A 27,251-nucleotide genomic window follows, 5' to 3' on the forward strand; every position below is an offset into this window, starting at 1 on the left:
GGGAACACTGGGAAAGGAAGCATAGAGGTGAGAAAAAAGGGGGGGAGCAGATAGGTGTGAGTATGACAGAGAGATCTGGGGTGCAGGCAAAGAAGCAGACACAGCATTAACATGTGGTTGGAGCAAGGCTTTATGTGTCTTACACCCAGCAATTAATTAGAACGGAGATTGAAACGGGCCCCATATCTTTTCCTATATTCATGTACTAACTTGACCTGCAAAAAAACTGGTTTAGTGTCTGCACAATGAGGTATGACACGTTTACAGGGTCGGACTGACCTATAGGGCAATCAAATCAGGCTGTGCCCAACGGTCTAATCTGTCAGGTCAGTTTGTAGGCTGTTTTTTTGTATGTTTACAGGCCTGCTTTATGGTCATATGAGACTTTTTTAATGTTAATTTTCATGATATTTTAAAACAAACATTGCTTCCAGCAAACTCAAATATATGCAGTCTTCCATACCTTACACAATCGTATACAGCATGTCTTTACAAATTAAAAACTGATATAATTTGCAAATACAGACATTTTTTTAGCTGTCTAATTCACTAATGGGGGCCACTTTTATTTCGGTGCTGGGGCCTATTTCCTGTCTCAGTCTGACAATGTATGTTAGGGTAATACATGGCAACAAATTAGTTCCTGTTTGTGGTTCACGTGCTGCACTTAATTTTGCATTCCTTAAAAATCTTAGGTATTTTCAAAATGTGTGTTTCTGTAATTCGTTTCACAGCATATTACTCTTGTATGGTGCACACTTTGTATTGAGTTGCATCCAGGTCTTTATAACTGGCTACAATTGAGAGCTTTGTATTTGAGGCCAGAGGCAGTATAACTTTCTCACTGTGCCTACCTGGGGATCAAAAAGGTGTTCAGAATGCATGATCATTCAATACATGGCCTCTCTGCAGAGAACACAGAGCAACAGTACAGTATTCAAATTGCAGGTGTGATTCTGTGCAAATGTGTGTGAAGGAGGCACTCATTGGTCAAAACAGTGACAAGGTAAAAGAAAAATAATTTGTTGTTGTTACTCATTTATCCGAAACAGCTAACAACCATTGACAAAATCAATACTCCGGGTTGTTTTTAGGTGTATGTCAGTTGTGTTATACTTCTGTTTTCAATCACGGAAAGCCCAGAGAGGAAACAAAGTACTGGTCAGATTGCACTCTTTGTGGAATCACAGAAATTTAGATTACCCTGTTTAGGCTACACCCTTAATATGTAGACCACACCCCTTTTAGAGACCCACTCATTTGTTTTTCAGCCAGCCTAAAGGCGTAGGCTGGCAGAAAGGGAGACAGGGAAGAGGAGAGATGGATGTAATGGGCAGAATCCATGCGGACAGGCAGGTAGAGAGATTAAGAGCTGAGGTGAAGAGCATTACATTCAAGGATGTAAGAGGAGAAGAATCCATGCAAAGTGGTAGGAGGCCGGGAAACTTGGGATCTTTGAAATGCAGCGGTTCCTAACGTAACATTTAATAATTTGTTGTGTGCAAGGCATGCCTCACACTTCCTAGTGGTTTGGAGGTTTCACCCTCATCAAGAATACTTTTAAAAATGGCAGAAGATTGTATTATTGGCCAGCGACGGCTCGTGGAGGGAGTTACGGTGGGGCAGGAGGGTGGGGAGGGGGAGGGGCAGGGTGGAGGTTGCTAAAAACCGGCATATGGATAATTGCAGGTAAGTAAACAATTTAATTAAGAAAACGAATTTCGTAGTGCGCCTTGCATCGCAAAATGCAATGCAGTGCGAGCTACGAAATTCGTTTTATTAATTAAATTGTTTACTTACCTGCAATTATCCATATGCCGGTTTTTAGCAACCTCCACCCTGCCCCTCCCCCTCCCCACCCTCCTGCCCCACCGTAACTCCCTCCACGAGCCGTCGCTGTTATTGGCCCATTTTCTATAAATTCATAATCCCATTCAATAGAACAATAACAATTTTTAAATCATTTAATGTATTTCTATTTAATACCGATGTAAAATATAGGTACACATTTTCTAAGTATTAATTTTTAACCGTTATACTCACATCCAAACTCAGTAAGTAGCTTCTTGCAAAAAGGCTTCAACAATGCCATATAATCTGTGATCTCTGAATAAACTGCACCTTTTATAAAATACAGCAGCTCATCTCTTAATGAGAATTTCTAAGTTCAAATATTTCTCTCATGTATAGTTGGAGCTACACTAGTTTCCCATTAGAAAGGAAGTAGCCTTCAAGGCACTGTATATTGCTCACAACATAGGTCCTGAGTACCTTGGAGAAATGCATATGGTACACACCTAGGGGAGCTCTTCGATAAACCTCCTCGGGAAAAGTGGAAACAGCTAAAAAAAACAAAGAGACATGGAGTGGCAGAAGCTTTATTTCATTCCTTGCAAACTCTGAAACAATTTAGAAAAAAATTAAAACCTGGCTTTTTTCAACTATGTTGCCAATTAGCTTACTGCTGCAGATGGCAGTGCTACACTGGCATGCGCTATAAACAATATCAATATAATTAATGGCCAATTGAAAGGAGTTCCTATGATGTCACTTCCTGTTAAGTTAACTCGTATGCAAATTATAGGGGCCTCGCATTTTCCTATTCTGCCCAGGGCCCCATGAACCCTAGGACCGGCCCTGGGTGTAAGTAAGAGTCCAGAGCAGAAACAGCAAGCAGGCCTCCGAGAGAAAGCGGAAGTGAAGCGATGAGCTCCCACCCCTTTCCGGCCTTGCTACCCCTGCACCCCCACTCCCCACCTCTCCCTTCCTCGCTAGGAAGGGTCCTCGTCGGAAGGATGTACAGACGACCTTCTACTGAGATTTATTGCCAGGAAAAAGAGCCGGTACCAGGGAGCAAAGGTGCAGGCTGAGCTGGATTCTGAGTAACAGGGGACGGTGTGATACAGGCGAGTAATCAGTGTAATGCACCGCTTTCGTCGTTGAATTAAGAAAGACGCCACATATCGTCATCTTATTAATAACACCTCCAACCGCAACGATAATGAATACTATCAATACACTTTCCTTCATATTTTCATTTTATTCCTAGCATTATTGGTATTAAATATTGTCGCTGTTGTGTTTTTGTAATTGTTTCTTAAATTATGTTTTACTGCCATTGTAATTAATTATTGTAGCACTGCTAGTGCTATCGTCGTCGTTACACTGACCATTACAAACAAGAAGAGCTCTGTTTGGTCCGACCCTGTAGACTCGATAACGTTGCCCCAGTAGAAGGAGGGGCACATGGCCAATACACACACGGTCTCACTCTCTCTCTTTCTTTCTCTCTTTCTCTCTCTCTGTCCCTCTCTTTCTCTCCATCTCTTTCTTTCACTCTCTCTGTCCCTCTATTTCTCTCAATCTCTTTCTTTCTCGCTCTCTTGCTCTGTCCCTCTTTTCTTTCTTTCGTTCTTTCTTTGGCGAGGGATCCCGCTCACGCTGGGGCCCTTGTCGGCCTGAACGAGACCGGTGATCAGAAGAAACTGATGCCCGGCGTAATAGTCTTCTTTCCATCCGTTCTGTCTCTGGTACCTAGATTCTAAATACTGAAAGGTTCCTTCGGTTTCATTAAGTCCAGGTCACCTGTCACGTATTCATATTTTCAGAATTATGGGCTTAAAAAGATATAGACACCTGGGAGCGAACCTGAGCGACATTTAAGGGAGTGAAAGCGCACCCACGCAGCCGGCCCTGTGGTCAGGAATGAATTTGGGGGGCACTGTCCATCCCAAGGGGCGTTAACGCTGCTTGAACAGCGCTTTCCAGAACCCGCGGAGGATTTTACTTGATTCACAAAAAAATAACGCCGACGCTGAAAGGCGGTGGTGCTTTCCGCGCCCTGTGGAATCTGGTGATTTACAATTACCCACGACACGCGACGCGATAGTCGCCGACAATTAACCGACGGGGATCGGGTCCTGGGGTATCTTGACCACAGAGCCCCGTCTCCGTTCCCTTTGTGCCGCAGCGGACTGTGTGCAGCAGCCCACCCGGCCAGGCGGAGGTCGGCCGCAAAGGGGCTCACCATAAAAAGTACAGCGGAGACCCGTTTAGTGTTGTTCTTCAGGAATACTTAGGGTGCACATGGAAAGCTACCGGTACTAATGACGAAAACGGTGTCGTGATAAGAGCAGTAATAATTAATAATATGTTTTACAAAATACAAATAATGATGAAAATAATAACAGCAACACATAATATTATAATATTTATGATGATACTGATAACGATAACTATAATATCAAAACTAAAGTTGACAGTAGTAATATTCACCACCACCTCCTTCATCGCTATTTTTATTGTGAGTAGTCATATTGTTGTTGCTATTTGTAGTAGTGTTGTTGTTGTTGTTATTATTATTATTATAACTAATATTTTCTTGTTGATGCTGCTATCGTTCTTGTGGCTATTTATTGCAATTACAAATACGGATAACAAAAGCACCAGCAACACCACTAGTAGTGACACACCTGTGTTTACAATACGCACCAACTGCTCGCGCGCCGCAAAGCGCTCCCTGAAACAAGGTCTATTTTCCGTAGACTCGTACTGAGCGCTTGTCTCGCGCTTGCGTCATAAGAGCGTGCTGCGTTCTGGCCGCTCTGAGTGGTGCTATTTACTTGACGCGCTCCCTCCCATAAACGTGCGCCCCCGCGAACCCTCATGCGTCATCGCCTTGCTCGCTGTGTTTAATGCGTGTTGACACTGTGCTCTGGGTACACGAGGTTTGTGCATTCATTTTGTTTTGTGTAGTTATAACTTATTGTGTGCTATCTTGCCACTTAATGGGAGTTGCCAAAGTGGGCTGGGAGTTATTTTGTCACCTCCGTTAGGTAGCCATAAAGCTCGTGCAGCAGTATGCTGATGTGGGCATAAAGCGTGGCTGATGTGACTTGGAAGTGACGACTTTTCCCCACGTGTGTGCTCTTTACATATAACACAGGGAGGGATACATCAAAATATATAGCACAAAGACGATATTGATCCTTTCAGAGCCAGGCAGAAAGTTAAAGGACGTCATTTTTAAACTGCTTTAAGGGACAGGATTAAATGGTAAACAGTTTAGAAATGCACGGGAAGAGGGGGCCAAGGGGTAAAACCAAAGAGTGGAGTTGCTTGCAGACTCTTGACAGGCATGCGTCATTCATTCGCACAACCTAGGCTCGACGCCTCCCGCCAATTTTTCTTTCATTCACGAATTTGCGGCCTTCAGATCCCTTATATTGAAATTAGAATAGCAGCATTCTCCCATAATGGAGCCTCATAGTGGAGAGGAGGGTAAGTGTTCCTAAACTTATGTGCTTTTTACCATGCTAGTTGTTTAGATCAAGTAATAGGATACGCCTCATGGATTAAACAAAACACATCGGTTATCAGATGTATTTATCCCAACTCATTCCGTCAAGTCATTCTCCAGTTTACAACCGGAATTCGATTTACTTTCAGCATTCCACGACAGTTATATCCAACTTAACTCAGTACTTGCTCTAAGTACGACAAAAAGAATCCTAACATAATATCTCACTCTCCAATTGCCTGTTATAAACATACTTAGACGCATCTCCGGTCTATATGCCACTCTTATTAATTCTTCATTTCCCACTGAAACCTACCAGACTTTAAAATCATGCTGGTCCACACGTTTGAACATAGATTTTGAAGATGGGGAATGTGATACTATCCTTGATAGTTGTATTAGAGAATTGAGGGAGTCTCACCTTCAATTTAGTTACTTCAAAGTACTACATCATTGGCATTGGTCCCTATCTAAGTTAAATTTAGCTAAACTAAGTCCTGACTCTCTTTGCTGGCGTTCTGGGACTTTAGATTGTAATATTTGTCATATACTGTGGGAATGTCCCAACATACATATATTTTAGCTCCAGATTGAAAATCATTTGAGTATGCATTCCCTTATTAATATCTCTGTCTCAAACCGTTTGTCACTTTTACATGATATTTCAGAATTGTCACCTATGTCCACTCATGTCTTTACATGGCTTTCTACCACTCTAAGCTTCGCTAAAATTAGCATTCTACTTTTTTGGAGGTCCAATGTTATTCCAGCTCTTCATGCTTGGCTTGAAGATATGTTTGATGTGGCTAATTTTCAGAAAATTATTTATAATTTGAAAGATAATTTGTATTTTTTCAACCATGTACGGGGTCCTTTCCTATATGCACACTAGGTTTTTCATTCTTGATGTCTATGGGTTTGCACTAGGGATTTTACTTTTGAATGTATATATTTCTTTATTATTTTTTTATGAATATATATTTCTTATTGTGGTTGTATTATTTACTTTATCAATTTTTGAAACAGTGATTATGGAACTTATTCTTGCTTCTTGCAATATGGTGCATTTTCTCCATCTTTTATTCTATTGCATATATTATTTATGAACATAATGTTTTCTATTATTGGGTTGATTTGTGAAAGTTATTCAATGTTTATGTACTTCTGATTTTTTTTAAATAAAGGAATGTGATACAAAAGAAAGAATTTGCCTCAGCACTCAGCTGACTTTAATGTTCTGTCTGTGTGGCGTCACATTCTGGGGTTACTGAATGTGGGGTGCGCCTGGGAGCAGGCACGTGTCAGAGCACAGATTGCTGCCGAACTCCCACTGCACGCAGGCTGCGTTGGCCCTTCTGTGAGCTGCTAGAAAAACGTGGAGCATAGCTTAACACCACAGTAGGCAGGACAGGGCCTACTGTCGTGATAAGAATTTATTGCGACAGATCAGCCCCCACGCAGCTCCCAATCCTTGTATCCGAGAGAGGGGGTTCATGATGCTGGAAGGTGGGTGTGTGTGTGTGCATGTGGAGACCCCTGGGGGTGTGAGGTCGCTGTTTTAGTCACTTGTACTTTTTAATCAATATCACCTGTAATTGTGATACATACATGCAGGACACAAGTCCTAAAAAAAGAAGTGGGGGGGACTAACCTAGTTAGGCAGTATGCAAGTGACATCATTTTTTTTTAATAGTTTTATATAGCGCAAATTAGACCCGAGACATTGGGTATCAGAGCACTTTACATGAGCACCCGTTTCGTTACAGAAAGACTCATTTGGTAGGCACAGGGAGATGAAGTGATTTGACCAGAATCACAGGATGTTGAGCTTCGTTGCCAAAACTCAAACCCGGTTCCCCAGCTTCGAGGTCGACCACTCTAGCTCTAGCCCATCATTGCGCGCATCATCACGGTGCACAATATCACACATGTCATCACAGAAATTGACATCATAGAAAGTGGCATCACAAGCCACAACTTTACAGGAAGTGGCATCACAAGAAGTGACATCAGATCTAAAGCCCTCATATATATGTGTAGCGATTCTATCATGTGTAAGTTTGAGCACATTGTGAGGATAATAGCACAGTGTGCTATGGAAGATGATATGTGACTTCTACACCTTGCAATCGCTCAGTTTTATGTAACACATCCTGTTCATTCATATGCAAACATATAATGTATTGTACATGTAATATGCGGGTGTTGATGTAAAGCGCTCTGACACCCTGCATTGGGATGTGTAGGGCTATACAAGAAAAAACAGTGGTACTTAAATTATTTTATCGCCTCCTCAGTTGTAGTAAGCTCTATATAAATGCAAATTGCTGTGTGTAAATTCTCGGAAAGACCAAAACATCTGACATTCTTACAGTGCGTGCATATCTCCTAAACTGGGACTGAACAAAGTGAAAACAAAGTGAAATGCTGCATTTCTTAAGTATGTATGAAGTGCTAACATTTGTTTCCCTTCCCCTCCACTTCACTTGTATCTAGCTGTGAGGCTCCTGACAGCACCCAGCCAAGAGACTCACAAAAGGAGGCCTGATGACCCCCCAAATTCAGCCTTCGTTATGGGCCCAGCAGCAGGAGTTTTAAATAGGAAAGCCCCGTCCCAGCCTGCTCGTTGTTGCTTGTTGCAGTTGGAAAACAGACAACGTGCAGGCGCTGCTGAAAGTGTCCCGGTGTTTGAAAATTACACAGGGATGAGTTCAGCACATTATTCAGTGGCGCCCAAATGCTTGGCAGGGTGGACAGCGTTCACCCTGTGAAAATAGTGGCTGGACGACGCCACCCGCGTGTACCCCGACTCGTGTCCTGCACACATGTTCCTATGATTTGGGCGTGAGCTCTTGGAGGCACCAACAAGTGACCTTTAGAGCTAGGCCTGCTGGGAACGACAGTGCAACCTACCGGTGGTGTGGAGACACTGTTTGCAGTGCATTAAGGGCTGCCTTGCTGATGTCACTGACTCCACAAAGCTACTGCAGAGTCCTTGGCTCTCCTGAGAAGTGAGAATCTATGTTATTTTATCAGATCAAAAGGTGTCCTGGGGCTAAATATACACCGGCAAGGATGTGTCCTAATCAAAGCACAGAGATAGTGCTGTCAACCAACCGGGTGTCAGCTGGACATGGCCAAGTTGTTGAAAAGCCAAGTCTTCAAAGCATCCCGGAGCATGTGGTGTTCGTTGTGGTGATTCCAGGTCTGGGTGCATGTGGCTTGGGCTGGTGGAGGCTCATTAACAGGGCCGACTGGGAAGCAAAACCCGCCCTGGCAAAGTGCTCACTGGGACTGTCGGGGAGTTGGGGGTGCGTTCGAGCTCCTTGCCAAGGCCGGTTTCGGACGATTTGTTACAGGGAGCGAAAATGACCCAGTAACAAAAATGACCACAGGGGCCTAAAACCGGCCCCCACCATGGCAGACCACCGGGGGAATGCCCGGTTCCCGCTAAGACCAGTCCGGCCCTACTCGTTAATCATAGGACATGACAGGGCTTTGGTACCTGGCTGGAGAAATGGTGTGCAAAGCCTCTCCTGCAATGGACTTCATGGTGGCCCTGGACGCTCCAGCCGGGTTTCTACTGGATGCAGGGGTGTGGCACCGAGGAGCCATAGAGGACCATCAAGCGATAACTGCAGATGGAGTCCCCGAGTGGTTGATATGGATTCAGCAATTGTTTCTCCTCTTGAGGGGGGCTGAATTGAGGGTGCACAGCAATTGAGGTTCTAAATCTTGGAATCTAGCAGGTCATACTGCTGAAAATCCCAGCCCCAGGCAGCACATACTTATGGGTTCTGCAGTTTAAGATTCAATAGACTAAGCAGTGTTACTTCCAAGGATGAAGTTGTGGAAGACCAGACAACACCAGTAACCAGACACCAGTGGACCAAGGAGATTAAACTTCAAGAAAAGACCAGCAATATCCGCGATGACCACTCAGCATAAACTCAGAGAGCACACAGTTTAAACTCTGAGAATCAGGCAGCTGACACTTCAAGACTGTATTAATAAGGCCCAGCCAGCTTACACTCTAATGACCTTCCGGAACCAGGAAGATTGAACTCCCAGCTTACACTTCGATGCTCTTCAAGAACCAGGAAGATTGACTTCTAAATGACTAGTTGGCTTACACTTCGATGACCTTCAAAAGCCAGGAAGATTGAACTCCAAAAAAACAGTCAGCTTGCACCCCAAAGACCTTCAAGAACCAGGAAAATTGAACTGTCAGCTTACACTTCGATGACCTTCACGAACCAGGAAGATTGAACTCCGATGGTCCAGTCAGCTTACCTTTCAATGACCTTCGATAACCAAGAATATTGAAATCTGAAGGTCCTGTCAGTTTATTCTTTGAGGACCTTCAAGAACAAGGCAAATTGAACTCAGGGACCAGTCAGCTTAAACCCCAATGATCTTCAAGAATTATGCAGATTGAACTTCAAGGACCAGTCACTTAACACCCAAATGAACTTCAAGAACTAGGAACGTTGAACTTTTAAAACCATTCAGCTTACACTCTAGTGACCTTCAAGAACTAGGAAGGTTGAACTCTCAGCTTACTCTATGATGTCCTTTGAGAACTAAGAAGATTGAACTCCCATCTTACCATCTCACACTTTGGTGAACTTCAAGAACTAGGAAGATTGAACTTCCAGCTTTCACTTCGATGACCTCCAAGAACCAGTAAGATTGAACTCCAAAGGCCCAGTCAGCTTACACCCAGTGACCTTCAAGAACCAGGAAGCTTGAACTCCAAAAGCCCAGTCAGCTTACCCTGTAATGACCTTCAAGAACCAGCATGACTTTCAAGAACCAGGCAGATCGAACTCCAGGGACCTGTCAGTTTACACCCCAATAACCTTCAAGAACCAGGTAGATGGAACATTAAGGACCAGTTAGCTTACACAACGATGACCTTCAAGGACTTTTAGAAAGGTTGAACTCGTAGGACCAGTCAGCTTGCCCTCTGATGACCTTCAATAACTAGGAAGATTGAACTCCGAAGGACTAGTCAGCTTACACTTCATTGACCTTCAAGAACCTGGAAGATTGAACTCTCAGCATATACTTCGATGTCCTTCGCGAACCGAGAAGATTGAACTCTGAGCTTACGCTTCGGCTAACTGCGAGAACCAGGAAAATTGAACTCCCAGCTTACACTCCGGTGACCTTCAAGAACCAGGAGGATTGAACTCACAGCTTACACTTTGATGACCTCCAAGAACCAGGAAGATTGAACTCAAAAAGCCCAGTCAGCTTGCACTCTGATGACCTTCAAGAAGTAGGAAGATTGAACTCCAAAGGACCAGTCAGCTTACACCCTAATTACCTTCAAGAATTAGGAAGATTGAACTCCAAAAGCCTACACTTTGTTGACGTTTGAGAACCAGGAAGATTGAACTCCCAGTTTACACTTTGATGACCTTCAAGAACATGAAAGCTTGTACTCCCAGTTTACATTTCAATGACCTTCAAGAACCAGGAAGATTGAACTACAAGGACCAGTCAGCTTGCACTATGATGACTTTCAAGAATCAGGAAGACAGAACTCCGAAGGTCTAGTCAGCTTACATCCAATTACCTTCAAGTACCAGGAAGATTGAACTCCCAGATTACACTCCAATGACCTACAAGTACCAGGAAGATTGAACTCCCAGGTTACACTCGAATGACCTTCAAGAACCTGGAAGATTGAGCTCACAGGTTACACTCCAATGACCTTCAAAAACCTGGAAGATTGAACTCACAGGTTACACTTTAATGACCTTTGAGAACCGGGAAGATTGAACTTCAAGAACCAGTCAGCTTACACCTCAAATGACCAGACAGTTCAAAGTTCTCAGACCTGGTGGTTTGAATGTCATGGACCGGAAAGTTTACTTTCGCAAATCACAAAGGGTCAGATTTACAAGCCCCTTGCTCCACTTTTGCGACACTTTTTCCATGTTAAATGTGACGTAAAAGTGGCGCAAGGAGCTTATAAATCTGCCCCAAAATGTATACTTCGTGGTCCACTGCAGGTAAAACTTCAGACAACAGGCAGTGAAAACTTCAAGGAAGATACCGCTGAAATGTCACATATGTAGCAGTTAAACTCTCAGTGCAAGGCGGCTTTAACTCCATGGGCGGGTCAGCAAACTGTTATAGCAGGCAACTTACACCCAAAGAAACTGGGCCCTTATTTATGAGGACTTGCGTCAGTTTTGCGCCGCCGGTGCGTCACTTTTTGTGACGCACCAGCGGCGTACAAAATGCGCCTTGATGCGTCATATTTAAAAAGTGACGCATCTAGGTAGATGCGTCACTTTTTAAACCCCTGCGCCACATTATACCTGCGTCAGGTATAATGTATGCAGAGGGGGCGTTCCCCCGCAAAAAGCCTCGTAATAGTGACGCAGTGAAATCTATGAGATTACACTGCGTCACTTTAAGGATGCTGTTGCGTCAAAATCTTGCGCCTGCCTCACAGCAGGCGTAAGACTGATGCAAGCCCTTTCACATGGGGCTTTCCCCACGTGAAAGCACGCATTGCTGGAGTTGCGTCACTTTTGTGACACACTCCAGCAATGCGTCACTTTTGCGCTTACAGATGCGTCAGAAATACTGACGTATCTGTAAGTCCTTGCGACATGATGCGTCATACATTAAATATGACGCATCATTGGTGTCGCAAGGAGTGCGCAGTGAAAAGTGACGCATCGCTGTTTTCACGCAGCGATGCGTCACTTTTCATAAATGAGGCCCCAGGTAGTTTGAACTACGGTTGCCAGGCAGATTGGACAAGGAAACCGAAAGGGCAACAACCAGACAGACGGATTAAACTTGAAAGACCAGGGGCCTCATTTATGAAAAGTGACGCATTGATGCGTGAAAACAGCGCTGCGTCACTTTTCGCTGCGCACTCCTTGCGACACCAATGATGCGTCATATTTAATGTATGACGCATCATGTCGCAAGGACTTACAGATACGTCAGTATTTCTGACGCATCTGTAAGCGCAAAAGTGACGCATTGCTGGAGTGTGTCACAAAAGTGACGCAACTCCAGCAATGCGTGCTTTCACATGGGGAAAGCCCCATGTGAAAGGGCTTGCGTCAGTCTTACGCCTGCTGTGAGGCAGGCGCAAGATTTTGACGCAACAGCATCCTAAAAGGGACGCAGTGTAATCTCATAGATTTCACTGCGTCACTATTACGAGGCTTTTTGCAGGGGAACAGTCCCCTCTGCATACATTATACCTGACGCAGGTATAATGTGGCGCAGGGGTTTAAAAAGTGACGCATCTACCTAGATGCATCACTTTTTAAATATGAAGCAACAAGGCGCATTTTGTACGCCGCTGGTGCATCACAAAAAGTGACGCACCGGCGGCGCAAAACTGACGCAAGGCCTCATAAATAAGGGCCCTGGCGCTTTTAACTCCAGCTTTCGGACAGCGCATATCTTAAGGGTCAGGTCACTGAAACTCAAGTCACGATGTATTTTAAATTATAAAGGGTCACCTGTCCCTTCATGGCAAAGGTGACTGTAACTGCAAAATCAAGAGGAATATGAACTCCAAAGATCCGGGATAAACATGTGACTTCACCTCCAAGGGTGAGGCTAGGCTGCCTTTAAAAACTCGGGGAGAAGGCAGGCTTCCGGAGAGGGCGCGCCGGGACCTCGTACACGGTACACATCGGTGAATACATCGCAAAGTCACATTTATAGGAGAAGCTCCTATGTGTGCACCTGCCTGGAGTCTTGAGGCGCTCTTTTGAAAGTGGCCTTGCGCGTGCTTTGGGCTCCGGATCACCCCTGGGTGAGAATTTTGCCAAGGGCCGCGAGCCAGTTCGTCCCGCGTGCAGGGCACGTGCAGGAGTCCCTGGAACACCTCCCTGCGGGCGCCAACTTGGGTTTATAGCGCTATTTAGAGGGGCGATGCGCGTCTGTCTGACTGAAAGGGTCAAGACACCGAGCACCCGAAACATTTCTTTTTCCAGAATGTGTTCGATAACTTGGAGTTAAATAACTGTTCATAAAGCTGTCGTTAGTATTCATGTAGCGCTTCACATAGTAGTTTCCCGTTGCCTAAGCTAAGCGCTGGAAATACCAGGTGTTTTCTGTTATCCCGTTCAGCGGCACGCGCCTGGCTCGCTCAGCCCCACACTCTGACCCCTCGTCCCCGCCTCGAGTCCTCATTTCACACCGCAGAGGACTCGGCGTCCCGAGCTCCGCCCGGCAGGGGTCAGATTAGAACTGGTGGTGGAAGATGTCTGTAAACAGGCTCCTGCGGGCCCTTTCGATTCTTTAGAATTGCCTATGGGGCCATTAATGTGTTTGACAATTCCACATAATATTGGCCCCGCAGAAGAACCAGGACCAGAACTCACATGGTGTTGTTGCACGTGTGTTGTTTGAAGCAGTCGTTGTGGAGCGCATCGTCTGCGGCTCAGCTCAAGGTGAGTGTTATGCAGTGCAATTCATTTTGGGTTGGAACAGCATTTATCAAAGGTATAACACCCCCACCTCCCACGCGCACTTGCACGGGGCTTGTCGTGCTCTTTCACGCAGGCAGTTGCCTGTTGGTGTTTTTTTGTTGTTGTTTACAATTTTTAGAGCTGGACATGTCGTAATGTTTTCTTTTGCTTACTGGCACTCCGTCGTGTTTTTTTCTGGGTTGGCCACCAGTCCCCGGGACTTCCCAGAGGGAAACAAGCCTGATTCTCTGAAAAGAAAGGCCGCGCCGGACGGGCAACATGGGGTGCCCCAGATTCGCATTTGCAACCCTAAAACGAACGTTGCGGTTTGTGGTGAATGACGGTGAAGAAACCAGACTAAAATCAGATCTGCGTTGTCCTACAGAGTAAAATAAATGTAGGTTGCTACTGTGGTAGGTGTCACTGCCCCCATGCCCTGCCCCCGCCCCAGAACCAGTGAGCGCACAGGGTCAGAGAGAAGACACTCACTGTCAGAAGAGGAGACCCCCCCCCCCCCCCCCCGCTTCAAATACCAGTTTTCGGAAAGAAAATGCAGATAATAAAACCTGGCTTAAAACGGATAACACCGGCGAGCTATCCTCGCGGGAGTAATGCGCTTTACACATGCTGTAACGAAATATAACATAACACAGCAGACAACATAACAACGCGAATCTATTTAGCATCGGAGAGTTCGATTAGGACGAAGAATAGAATTCTGGTTCAAGCAAGAATTGAAATTCCCAGCTGTGGAGAGCGACGTTTATAAACCCGCGAGGAGTTCTGCACTAGATGACAGTGTCACCGACGGAATTATTGGTCTGAAATAACGAAACACGTTCATCGCATATGTCACCCACACCGAGAACGAAATATTGCACTTTTAAAAAGCATAAGACGTTATTTGCATTCCTTGCAAAAATATGTTATTGCACGTAATGAATTTAATGAAGAGAAGTAAAATTGCTGCCCAAATTACATCGCAAGAGGTTATTCCTGTTCATCCTGCGATCGCGACAGGCTACGAATATACTTATTTGTGCAACAGCTATTCGAGGCCCTGAAAGTGGTACATAAATATTAAGAGGTAATTGAAGTCTTTGCTGGTGTATTTTACTTCCCTGACCTTTTTTGTCTGCAAGAAGCCCGAAGCCGGCGGGTCTTAAGACGCCTGATACAAACCTCGAACTGGAATCGATCATTTCGCAGAAAGCAGCGCGGACACGTCAGGTCCAGTGTCTGAAGTGCGAGGTTGCAACTGGCTATACTGGCTGAAATCCCGGCTTCCCCTTACTTCACACGCTGTTTGATCCTCCGCAGATCTTTCCTGTTAATCCTCTTCTCACCCTCCTCGAGCTCACGTTGTCAGCCCTTACAAACATGCCGAGCCCCAAGATTTAAGCACTAGAACATCCGAAATTTGCAATATCAGAATCAAACTCGCTACTGCAGCACTGCGAGCCGAAGGCAATGTGTCAGCTTTTAATTAAACAAATGATAGCCGGGGACAAAACACAAGGTAAAACTGTCCATATTCAAACGGAATTGTTTACATTAAAAAGGCGGCTACGTGGCTTCAAATCTAAATTATTAGTGAAGACTAAATAATAAACAGAAAGATAAACTCAGAATGCACATACATGGCAGCCGCGTCCTGGCAAGAGGAACCAAGCCCCCAAACAAGTTCTGAATCCGGCCGGGTGCATTTTGGACGCAGTGTTTCTGCCTCGGTGGGGGGGAGTGGGAGGGGGAGGGGGCGTCTTGAATGGTGGTGTGAAGGTCGGCATCGGCTGAGAGGCCCGTATGCCCCTGATGCGGGGATGACATAACAGCGTAAAGCATAACCGGCCCAGAAAAGGTATATGCGCCGTATACCTTACAACACAGATGACATAAGAGGGAAACTTGATATAACGCAACATATTATATACCACCACAGCACGGAAAACATATGACATTGTATAACATGCATGGCAAATATCATTGCACCATAATGCAAGACACGATACATCATGAGATAACATATATGACATGTAGCATAATATATAACACAATGCAACATGACGAAACATATTAAAGATACCATATAACATATGGCATCTATGTTTCTTCATGTTGCATCGTGTTATACATTATGCTACATGTCATACATGTTATCTCATGATGTGTCGTGTCTTATATCGTGTGCATTAACGTTTGCCACTACATACGTCACAGCATAAGATGGCATAGCTTACTTATCATATAACGTAAAATATGAAATAAACCATGGCACTGCGTAAAATTAAATGCATCTTAACAGTGTGTATCTTTAGCAAAGATTAGGCATGTAACATGACTCGGTGCAGTATTACATAGAGTGTAACAAAATGTCACTGCTATGAACGCATGTTATACAGCGGGTGTTCAACGTAGGTCCGCGGCAGTCAGATGTACACGATGTCCATATACCATAAAGTTACATACAATTAATTTAAATTGGAATAATTCACATAGTGGGCGTCATGCACACCTTGCAGGGACTCGCCCCGCATGTACTTGTGTTGGATACCTCTGATTTATAATATGGCATCGCATGTAACTTATATGACACCACTTGGCATTGAGCTTGATTCAGCATGTGATAGTTGTACCATCACGTATTACAGACCACAAAATGGCATAACATATTACACAAGTCCTGCATTCAGTATGGTTTAAAGGTGAGCTGTGTTCTTTGCATAAGACCGGTTAAAACATGTACATTTAGTACCTGCAGGGGTATGTGACATCGCAGGTGGAAATTATTCAAAGTCTGTTCGTATTTCTATAGTTTTTAGGTGATTTACGGACTCTGTAGGTAAAGATCGCACAGTTCCCTACAAATAAGTTCTACCAGCACAGCCATGCCGATGCCACCTTTATAGCCCGTGACGTAATAGCTCGCATATACTCACTTGTACTAAAGGCAGAATAATTACTCGTCTGTGGGGCCGATAACACATGAGTAAACTAACGTGCAGGAATATAGGATGCCTTTGTGTATGCGCGCGCAGTGCGGACTTGGGCCTGGCTTGTGTGATCTTGTGACACACACAATGATTCAGTTCGACACCACGCTTTGCTACTGTAAGTACAACCACGCGCGCTCCTATTCTGGGGGCTCCTCGCGCAGGGTGTGGGCGCTCCTCTGTTGGCCGCACGGTGCGAAGAAGCTCCTGTTCTCACAGGCTCTGTCTTCTGCAGCCCCTGCAGTGACAGGGGGAGTAGAGACCTTAGGTGATCTACCTGCCTGTGCATCTCGAAGGGACCCTTTGTGGCGTTGTGTGCAAGTGGACTCTGAATAAAACCAAACCTGACAATGGTACCCGCAGCGCTTAGAAGCTACAGAGCGAGGCTGTGCCCAGATGCGAGTGAGAGCTGGCACCCCAGCAGGTCCCTGGCAGGGCTCTCTCGGCGGCATATCTGATACCACAGCGCATCATCTCGTTCGGATGAGGCACAAAGGATCTTTCGGGATAAATCTGGGTCAAATCTGACGCTATAACAGATCCCTGACAGAGATCTCTCGTTTGCATATCTGACACCCCAGCACATTATTTAACTCACGCCTCACCATTGACGATCTCTTGGATCAAATCTGATCTTTTGGGGTCATATGTAACGCCACAGCGCGTGACCCAGACCACGTGTGGCACACAATATCTATTGAATAAAATGTGCCCCTTTAGCAGAGCCTCCAGATCGCCGGCGATCACGGAGAATCCATTTGATCATGCCTGACACGTGGAAGATCCACGTGGAAGATCCTTAAGAGCACATCTGATCATAGCCGATCCCTGGGATCAGCACCGGCCACGTGACACTCCTCATCTGACTCATATTACATCATCTCTATTGCAAATTCTGTCACCCGTGACCACGGAAAATTCCTTTGATCCGAACCGGTAAAATACAAACTATAATCTTAAAAGTGCAATTGGACCGCAGCCACCACCCGGGGGTCCCCCAATCAATCTCTGGCCAGTGATCGTCAAGCTTCAATCCGTTCAAAATATGGCAGCCAGAATCCTCCTCAACATTCCAAGGCGCCAGTCCACCTCGGCAGCTATACGCCATCTTCATTGGCTAAGAGTGGAGAGCAGGATTACATTTAAGGCATTATGTATTACCTATAAGGCCATACATCATACCGGCCCGAAATTTTTAAGAGAGGCATTTCAGCCATACACCCCTATAAGGAACCTAAGATCAGCAGCCAGTTGTCTACTAGCTGTTCCCCGAACAAGAACCGCCACCTGGGGAGACAGACGCTTCTTGGTAGCAACTCCCAGACTGTGGAACTCTCTACCCTCACATATCAAAACTGCTCCTACTCTCATTTGTTTTCGTAGGGCATTGAAGACTTGGCTCTTCAACCAATAGGTTTGTGCTTACCACTGTATCTTAAAGCATCATACTGCGCCTAGACACCCTTGGGTAGTAGCTGCGCATTAAAAATTCCATAAATGAATAAAATAAATAAAATAAAAACACACGACTCCGCACACGGACGAACCCCCTGATTGCGGAGTGCGCACCTCTCACTGTGACCCCCTCCGCCGTCACTCCTGCTACTTTGGGACCTGCACCTCACCTCGACTGTGCCCCTCCTCCTCTCCAGCCTTGGCACGTGCCCCCTACACCTCCCCACGCCGGGCCCCTTTACACCGCCCTCCGTCCTGGCACAGGGCTCATTCCAGCTCACCTCTGGCTGCGTCCCTCTACCCGGCCCTTAATTCTTGCACATTGTGCACTACAGCTCACCTCTGACAACGCCCCTCCCCAAACAGCCTCGACACAGTGCGCACTACATCTCGCTGGACCCCTCTTCTTCGTCCCTCAATCTTGGCACAGTGCGCCCTACAGCTCACCCCAGGCCGTGCACCCCTCCCCATGCTTAACATGGAGCGCACTATACATCGCCTCTGGCTGTACCTATCTCCACCGGCACATCCGGGCACCGTGTGCCCTACAGCTCACCCCAGGCCCTGCCCTCCTCCCCGCAGGACAGTGCGCACTACTCATCTCCTCACCCCTGGCTTACTCTACAGTGCCTAGAAGACCGGACCGGCATCAGAGCGTCTGAGGGGCACACTGCCTAGTCTTGAAATCCCTTGCTCCCGCAAGGGGGCTCGGAGGTGGGCGAACAGGTTGTTTCTGAAACAGCAGTTGCTGCATCACCCACCCCTCTCCCCTGAGGTGTACAGGAAGCCACAGACCCTCCCTGGCTGTGTTCCTCCGCACCTGGCCCTTCATTCATGAGTCCCATTTCTGCCCCCACTCTCCCTTGGCCACAGCCAAGCCCCGTCCCTGCACCTCTCAGCGGGGCGGGTTGATATGCACTCCAACACATTACAGAAGATCTCGAGCTACGGAAGTGACCAGAAAGTGGGAGTTTGTTCCACCACAGGCGTGGCCCAGACAGCCATGTTAGGTAGGGGTCCTCTATCCTCTCTATGCAGAAGACACTCATCTACCTTAAGGTGGCCTCCACTCACGATCTCCTCTTCTCTCGACTCCATTCAAATCTGCATGTTAACTGATCGACTGATTCTGAATCCCTCCAAAACTGAATTCCTCCTCCTCTCCTCCTCACTTTCTTCTTCTCTGGTTCAATCATGGATGGATCAAATGAATATACTTAACAATAAACCCATCATTGCCGACAGCGCAAAATCCCTTTGGGGTCATACTCGACAAAAAACTCAATCTACTCTCCGACATTAATTCCATTGCAAAGTCTGCTCCATAACAACTGCGCCTTCTTTGGGGGATTCGTCGCTTCTTCCCGGAGCAAGACCTTAAAACCTTGGTCCAATTGCTGGCTTTCTCTAGATTGGACTACTGCAATTCTCTTCTTACTGGCCTCCTCAAATCCTACATGTCCCCCTTAAATCTGTTCTCCATTCAGCAGCTGGTTTCATACATGGGGCCAAAAGAAGCGACCACATCACACCCATTTTATCCACCCTCCGTTGGCTTCTCATCAAGGCAAGATCTATCTACAAGGCTGCCTGTATCACCCACAAAGCCTTGCGCTCCTCCTCTCCTCGCTACCCGGCGAATAAACTGAAACTCTCTGGAGGCTCTAGACCATCAGGTAACACAGAAAATGTATTGCTTAAACTTCCCAGTTTCAAAAAGGAAAGATCATTGTCTCAATCCTTTTCAGGCAACGCAGTGAGAATCTGGAACTCACATCGCCTCAGCTCCCGATCACCACCTCTTCTCAGTCCTTCAAAACTGACCTCAATGTTCTCCTCCTTCAAAGACACTTCCAAATCTAATCATGCCCTCTCTATTCCCTGAAGGAAGTTCTTCCACTATAGGAAATTCTGTACTCCATTCCTATAGAAGTGCCTTCCTAGTGTGTTCTTGTGTTTTGAGTGTCTGCCATTTATTGCAGTATTATACCTCTACTTGTACCTTGAACGTTTATGTAACATTCACACATGCCACTTTTTCCTCTTGTAACGTATCGTTTGCTACCTCTTCTTGTATTTTGTTTGCTTTTGATACATTAACAATTGTCACTTTTGCCTCATGGAACTTAACGTTTGCTTTTGCAACATGCCCACTTGTAATGTTCTCCTCATGTAATGTTACTGTTCCTATTGTGAAGCGCTCTGACACCTTCGGGTTAAATCTGTGCTATATAAACACATATAAAATAAATAAATAAATGAATAAATAGGGTGGCCCAGAGAGCCATGTTAGGTAGGGTGTCCCAGGAGGCCATGTTAGGTAGGGTGTGCCCGGGTGTCTGAGCACTCTAGGTGTGTGCTGAACTGCACGTGGGTACAGATTTGAATTTTGAATTTGAATAGGTATTTGTAGAACGCAGCTGTCACTCCGAAAGGAGCATCCTGGCGCTATTGGGGGAAGGGGGGGGGGGGGGGGGTTGAGTCAAGGTGGACAAGAGAGGCACTATATGAGAGATTAGCAAATCTCATCTGACGATCCAAAGATCTAGGGCTTCAGGGCCTTTCTGACATGGTTCAACCTTAGGTGCGTGGGCATACGAATCCAGGGGCCTTATTTATGAAGGCTTTGCGCCACCGGTGCGTCACTTTTTCCCATTTTAAAAGTGACGCACCGCCGGCGCAAGTCCTTCATAAATAAGGTCCCAGGCTCCTCCTGCAGATCCCCTCTGAGTCACGCACAAGGCGGTGCTGGGCACTGGCAGCAGGCGCTGTTCAGCAGTGAGTCCTGCTGTGCTTCGCTCGTCCTTCTTCCTGGAGTGCAGGGCGCTCAGTGACTCTTAAGCCCCCTGCTCCCTCTGCTCTTGGGAGTGTGGGGTCCCCTCAGCGCTCTGACTGGGTCTAATGTTGGTGTCAGTGGTCGCCCTTGTAGTGGGGTTAGTCATGCTCTAGTTGTCTTTTAATACTTTTGGTGAACTCTGTATCTGACAGTTTGACACATGAAGGCCTAGGCTTTGCATGAACAATATTGACCCTCGGATGGGCCACTGAGAGGGGTGGCCCGTTTTTGGGGCTCGGGATGGGGTCCCGTGCTTCTAGCCCCTATGTAGCCGAGGAGAGAGGTCCATGGGGCAAAAATAGGGGGATCAGCGGGTGAAGGGCGTCTAGTGAGGGTGGCCCAGAATCAACCATGACGTGTGGATGTTTAAGGGGAACTGGCCATGTGAGCCCACTGACAAGGTTCGGGTGTCATCTTAGCAAATCACATTTAGGGGCCGTGAAAGTGGGTCAGAACGGTCACGCAGTTATCCTTGCTCAAACATTTAATTATGGTATGGGCTGGAGCAATACTGACCTCGAATGTTTTGTTAGATCTAAATTTATTTCTTACAGAATTAATATAAGTTGATTTGCCAAATTTGAAGTCAATCTTGGATTCTCTTGTCTGGTACTTTGGCAAAGATAACCAATATGTTGTAAATAACTAAATTCAACCCATAACTTCCAAAATGTTTATTTTGGTTGGGTTTCTTTTGGGGGGAAAGTAGGCGTCTATGGCTTTTGGCAAACACCTCCAGTGCAATTCTCCATTAAATCTCACATGCAGAGTTGAACTTCACGAAAACCACACTCAAGCACAAATCGCAGCTTTTGCAGCAACTACCTGACCTAAAGTACTTTTGTCGGGGGTGTCCTACAAATACACAAGGTCACACAACGATGACCTATGTAGCCAGTACCAGAAAGTAGGCTGCGGCCCTCGTAGGTGGGGTGGGATTAGGGAGGGATATATTGGAACTGTCAGTGGCCACTTACTTAGCACTGGGCATTTTTAGAGTGGTTATGCTGGGCACACCATGGTCCTGTTCGGAGTTCATTCTCGGACCGGAGCCTGTGAAGGTTTGTGTAATCTACTTGTACAATGCTGTGGGATCGAGGTGATTTTATCTTCCTAAAGAATAACATCATTTATCAAGTACAAGCTTTTGACTTGGTAGAAAACAGGACGTGTTACGATAATTTCAGAAATTGACCTTTTGGGCAGATTCCAGTAGCTTAATTTGTGTTTCATGTATTTCAACACATTCTATTTTCACGATGATCTCTCATCCATGTTGATAATCGTGAAAAACACGCATTTTTCTGTGCTTTGTAGTGTCGGGTTGGGAGTGAAGTGCCCCAGGCAAGAAAGAAGCACTGTGAGTTCAGTACTATATCCCATAGGCAGGGCTACTGGAATTAAAGAATTCTATGGCGAATTTGTTTTCCGCATTAGTATGGAATTACCACATTTACCACGTAATCCATTACCTGCTGAATAATAATTACATTATGTTAATCTCAAAAAATCGTTTCTATCTGAAATGGACCAAAAGTTATTAAAAACGCAGCAGTTTGAAAGTCCTTCATAAAAGTTGACTGGCCATCTATTGCATGCCTATTTGAGCTTAAGACTGTTACTTACGAGGTGGAATCTTCGACCAAACAAGAAATAAAATACAAAATAATCCTGTAATACTGTCACAAAATGTGCCGCATCACACATAATAATTTGCCTAGTCTTGCCGCATAATTTATTCAAACTATCCGCAAAATGTGGTCCTTGCCAGTAGCATAATTCCAGTGACCCTGAGTATAGGTATGTGAAATGACATAGGGCATAGCGCCGAAATAACTCTCAATTTAACCAAAAGCAGAAAATATGGGATCTGTGCTGTCAGCTTCTCAAACTACCAAAAAACTCAGTGAGTTGGTTTTAATTAACTGTGCAAATAAAACTTACTTACTACAGTGAGTTAAACAGGACAGTTTTTTCCTCAGAAATCTGTTTATCACACTAATATATGTGTGTGTTACTTTCACCCTGATAACACGGACTCTTCAAACACAGTAATCTGAACTCTTGCAACACTAATTCGTAAAACACGAACTGCTGTGGAAACACATTCATCACGCAATAAAAAAATCACAGAAACTGTGCAATGCATGCATCTCGTTCATTTTTCTACCACGTGCCTCTCGCAATCTGCAAACACGAGTATCGAACGACGCATGCTCTGTCGCTTTTAACGCAAATTGTGCAAACACACTAATACCAAAAATTGGTCCCACGCACTCATCACGCGACCCGAGCAACACCTCTGCAATCGCATTAATAACACATTGTGCTGTCACTTTTTCACATTCATCTGAAGAAATTCACACTGTCACATTCACGCATGACTATCATGTAACATCATCACGCATACTGTCTCTGCACATGTTGCTACTGTCATTTGCAAACTGTTTATGGCGACTCAACGTGTGAATTGTTAAACTTTACTGGTCACAAGAATTGGGCCGAAACACGAGTGTGGCAAGACACCCATCAGGGTGTCATTTGTGTGATCCCATTCGCCAAAAGGATTGTGCAACCGCCATCATACTTACCACAAGGAAGGCGCACTTGCAGAAGCAATGATTGAACATTCACCACATTTGTCTTAAAGCATGCACTCACATCCACCAGACGTGCACCTCAATGATTGCGCATTCACAACAGTGCAGTGCAGTGTGCACTCACAGTCACCAGACGTGCACCTCAATAATTGCGCATTCACAACAGTGTAGTGCAGTGTGCACTCACATCCACCAGACGTGCACCTCAATGATTGCGCATTCACAACAGTGTAGTGCAGTGTGCACTCACAGTCACCAGACGTGCACCTCAATGATTGCGCATTCACAACAGTGTAGTGCAGTGTGCACTCACATCCACCAGACGTGCACCTCAATGATTGCGCATTCACAACAGTGTAGTGCAGTGTGCACTCACATCCACCAGACGTGCACCTCAATGATTGCGCATTCACAACAGTGTAGTGCAGTGTGCACTCACAGTCACCAGACAGGTGGCACGCGCATCTCAATGATTGCGCATTCACCACAGTGTAGCGCAGCCGCGCTCACATTCACCAGACAGGTGGCACGCGCATTACAATGATTGCGCATTCACCACAGTGTAGCGCAGCCGCGCTTACATTCACCAGACAGGTGACACGCGCATCTCAATGATTGCACATTCACCACAGCAAAGCGCCGCGCTGCATTCCCCACAGTATAGTGCAGCGACCCTCACATTCACCAGACAGACGGCAGGTGCATCTCAATGATTGGGCATTCACCACAGTGTAGTGCAGTGTGCGCTCACATTCACCAGACAGGTGGCACGTGCACCTCAATGCGTGCGCATTCACCACAGTATTGCGCAGCGCGCGCTCATATTCACCAGACAGGTGTGCCCCTCAATGATTACACATTCATACTCCCGGCATTTGATTTGTTATTTCGTACATTATACATTCACCACGAGAATTGTGCAGCCATACTTCTCACAAGGATGGTGCAGTCACACAGACCACATGCACTTATTCACAAGACAGTTTGTTCGCAAAGGCTGGCACTCCCTCCAGTAGTGTCCATTCACACTCACCCTGGTTCCTCATGGCCTGCGGGCTCTCCAGGCAGTTCGGCAGGTAGGGGCCGTTGGAGAACATGCGCACCTGGGCTGCGGGGGGCTGGCTCGGCTGCGGGGCCCTGCTGGACGGGGGTGCCCCGAAGGCCCCGTACCGGCACGCCTCGGCCGTGCCTGTGATCTGGCTGGAGAAGTGCACGGTCACCTTGGCGCTGAGACACTGGTCCTCGTGCAGGCTGCCGCCGCCCCAGCTGGGCTCCTGCTTGATATAGGAGTGCGGGGCCAGGGAGCCGTAGGGAGCCCCCGGAGAGAAGTCCAGCATGGGGGCCCACTGGGACCCCCCGCCCATGGGGAGGCTGCAGCTGCCGCCGCCCGCCAGAGAGGACACCGGGGGCAGCAGGGCGCTCATGTCCCGCACGTCGGAGCCCATGGGGTCTGGCAGCGCCAGGTACAGTGCCCGGCTGGCGCCCTCTGCTGCCGGCGGTGCCTCCCCCGGAGGGTCCCTGGCGAGGCTCTCCTCAGTCCAGTAGCCGATGGTCCACGGATCCACCGGAGCCCACCACTTCTCGGAGGGGAGTCCGGTCAGAGGGTCCCAGTACGTCTGAGCGAAGGGTCCAGGAGAGTCGGGGCGGCCTCTCCCAGGGGGATGCTGCCGGCGATCCACCGCTGCCCGCGCAGGGGGTCGCTGGGGGCCCGGCTGTGGGTCCAGGGGTGCGAGAACAGGGGTGCTGGCAAGGGTCCAAAGGCCCAAAGGGTCCAGTCCGGCAGAAAGCTAGGAGCGTCTGGGCAGAGTCCAGGGGTGTCAGGTATGAGATTCTGAGGTGTCTAGTGAGCGGACCACGAGGCGAACACAACTCTGGGATGTCAGGGCATGCGGCGCAGAGGTGCCTGGCACCTGGGTGTCTGTGGGTGTCTGAGACGGGTCCACTCACGCCTGGGCATAGAATCCGGACAGTCCGGGCAGGGTGGCGTCGGATCCGCTGTCAGCTGAGACGGTCAGACTCTCATGGGTCAACAGGAGCTGGCGAGGGGCGGGGTGAGAAGGTACCCCCTGCGGAGAATCGACAGCGGCGGAGGCGGCTGGTGCTGCTGCGGACCGCCCTACTGAGGGAGCTGCCCGAGTCTCTGCACCTCCCGTGTCTCTCCCCCTGATCCCCGCAAAGCTCAAATACAGGCCGTGCCCGGGAGGAGGAGTTAGGGCCGCTCTGCGCGCCGCCGTCTCATCCCATTTGTACGGGGGCTCGGGCACTCGGAGAGCAGCGCCAGGCAGGGGGTGGGGCTCAGGGGTCTCCATCCATCTCCAGTGAGGGATCTGTCCACTGAGCCCCTTTCATTAGAGCTCCCTCCCTGTGTCCGGGGAGTGCGGTAGGCGCTATTGGTGTAGAGAGCGCGTTTCCAGTGCGCAGTCTCTTCACACAGAAGGGAACTCGGGTGTGTGGGGACCAAAGTGACAACACGAGGGCGCCGACCAGGGAGCTCTTCTCTGTGAATGGGAGAGTGCGTGAGCGCTCAGGTGCGCCATCCACCCTTTCCTTTCCGGTGGCGCAGAGAGTGCTTCGCTTTCTTCCAAACACTGGCACTGGAATTCATATTTCCTCATACACTAACAGTGCCAAGGACACGCGGGCGCAGGCCTGTTTTGCCAAAATATGGGCTGACCGGGTGCTTAAATGTCAACGGTGTAGCAGGGGCACCGGGAAGTTGAGTAGCCCATTTGCCACAAGTAATGCCCTTTTTCGCTACACAAACCAAAACCAGGCGATGTGAGTGGGGTGAGCCAATACCTTACGGTATTAGGGTCCGTGCATGCCTACTACGCTACTGGGGATGGCCCGGCCTACACTCCCTCTCCTCTCCCACACAGGATGCATTCGCACATTGAGTGTTAGACTGCGGAGAGAGGACAGAGTCTGGACTCAGAGCATCAGACCACAGCATAGCTGCACCGCCTGAGAATTGGGCATGATGAGCAGAAAGAGGTGCTTGCACCCCCCAACCTTTGCCCTCAATACCCCCGTTCTTTCTTGAACAGCGCACCCGGTTCCGGGTCCACGCCTCACCAGAACTCAGCAGCAGAAAGCTCTTTATTTTCATAGCAGTTGGGACTGCTGTCCTAGGCCAGGAGGGCCATTCCGGGCCTTTGCGGGGCGATGCCCTCGCTTTCACCTCACTGAGACCCGGCCCTCCTCCCTGACCTGTCGACGGGCCCTGAGATCTCCAGCCGGGCTTTGGAGAGGTGCAGCGTCGAGGCCGGTAGAAATGAGAGAGGCAGGCCAGGACATTAGAGACGCACGCACGTGAAAAGACACTAGGAGACGTGCATGCACCTCTGGGGTGGCAAGAGAGCTGCGCACCACTCTTGAGGAGCGGAATAACACCCTCACAGCGCTTCCAGATAATTCGGTAAATCGCTTTCTGAGCAGTCTAACAACCTCCTGAGCACAGCACTGTTTCAGCCGGGGATCTTTTGTACCAAACAGACAGACTCTGCGTTGTCTCGCAGAACACAGGAGCGAGCGCCGTTAACCTGCAATTGTTATGTGTGTCGTGTACCATAGCAAGGCGTTCAACGACAAAAAAAGTAGATAGACCCG

The 27,251-nt window shown here is 47.3% G+C and overlaps 1 protein-coding gene across 6 annotated transcripts in view; it reads right to left on the minus strand.

Annotated features, from left to right (window-relative positions):
• Nucleotides 1-25,787, minus strand: part of WT1 (WT1 transcription factor) — a 273,662-nt gene extending 247,875 nt beyond the window's left edge. For all 6 annotated transcript variants that reach the window (XM_086955847.1, XM_086955844.1, XM_086955848.1 and 3 more), the window contains exon 1: nucleotides 24,676-25,787. In XM_086955847.1, coding sequence (XP_086811973.1) covers nucleotides 24,676-25,087 — 412 coding nt within the window. In that variant the 5' untranslated portion in view covers nucleotides 25,088-25,787. The remainder of the gene's footprint in view (nucleotides 1-24,675) is intronic.
• Nucleotides 25,788-27,251: the final 1,464 nt, after the last annotated feature.

This window comes from Lissotriton vulgaris, chromosome 2_1 (assembly GCF_964263255.1).
Source record: "Lissotriton vulgaris chromosome 2_1, aLisVul1.2, whole genome shotgun sequence".
In the NCBI taxonomy this organism is placed as follows: domain Eukaryota; kingdom Metazoa; phylum Chordata; class Amphibia; order Caudata; family Salamandridae; genus Lissotriton; species Lissotriton vulgaris.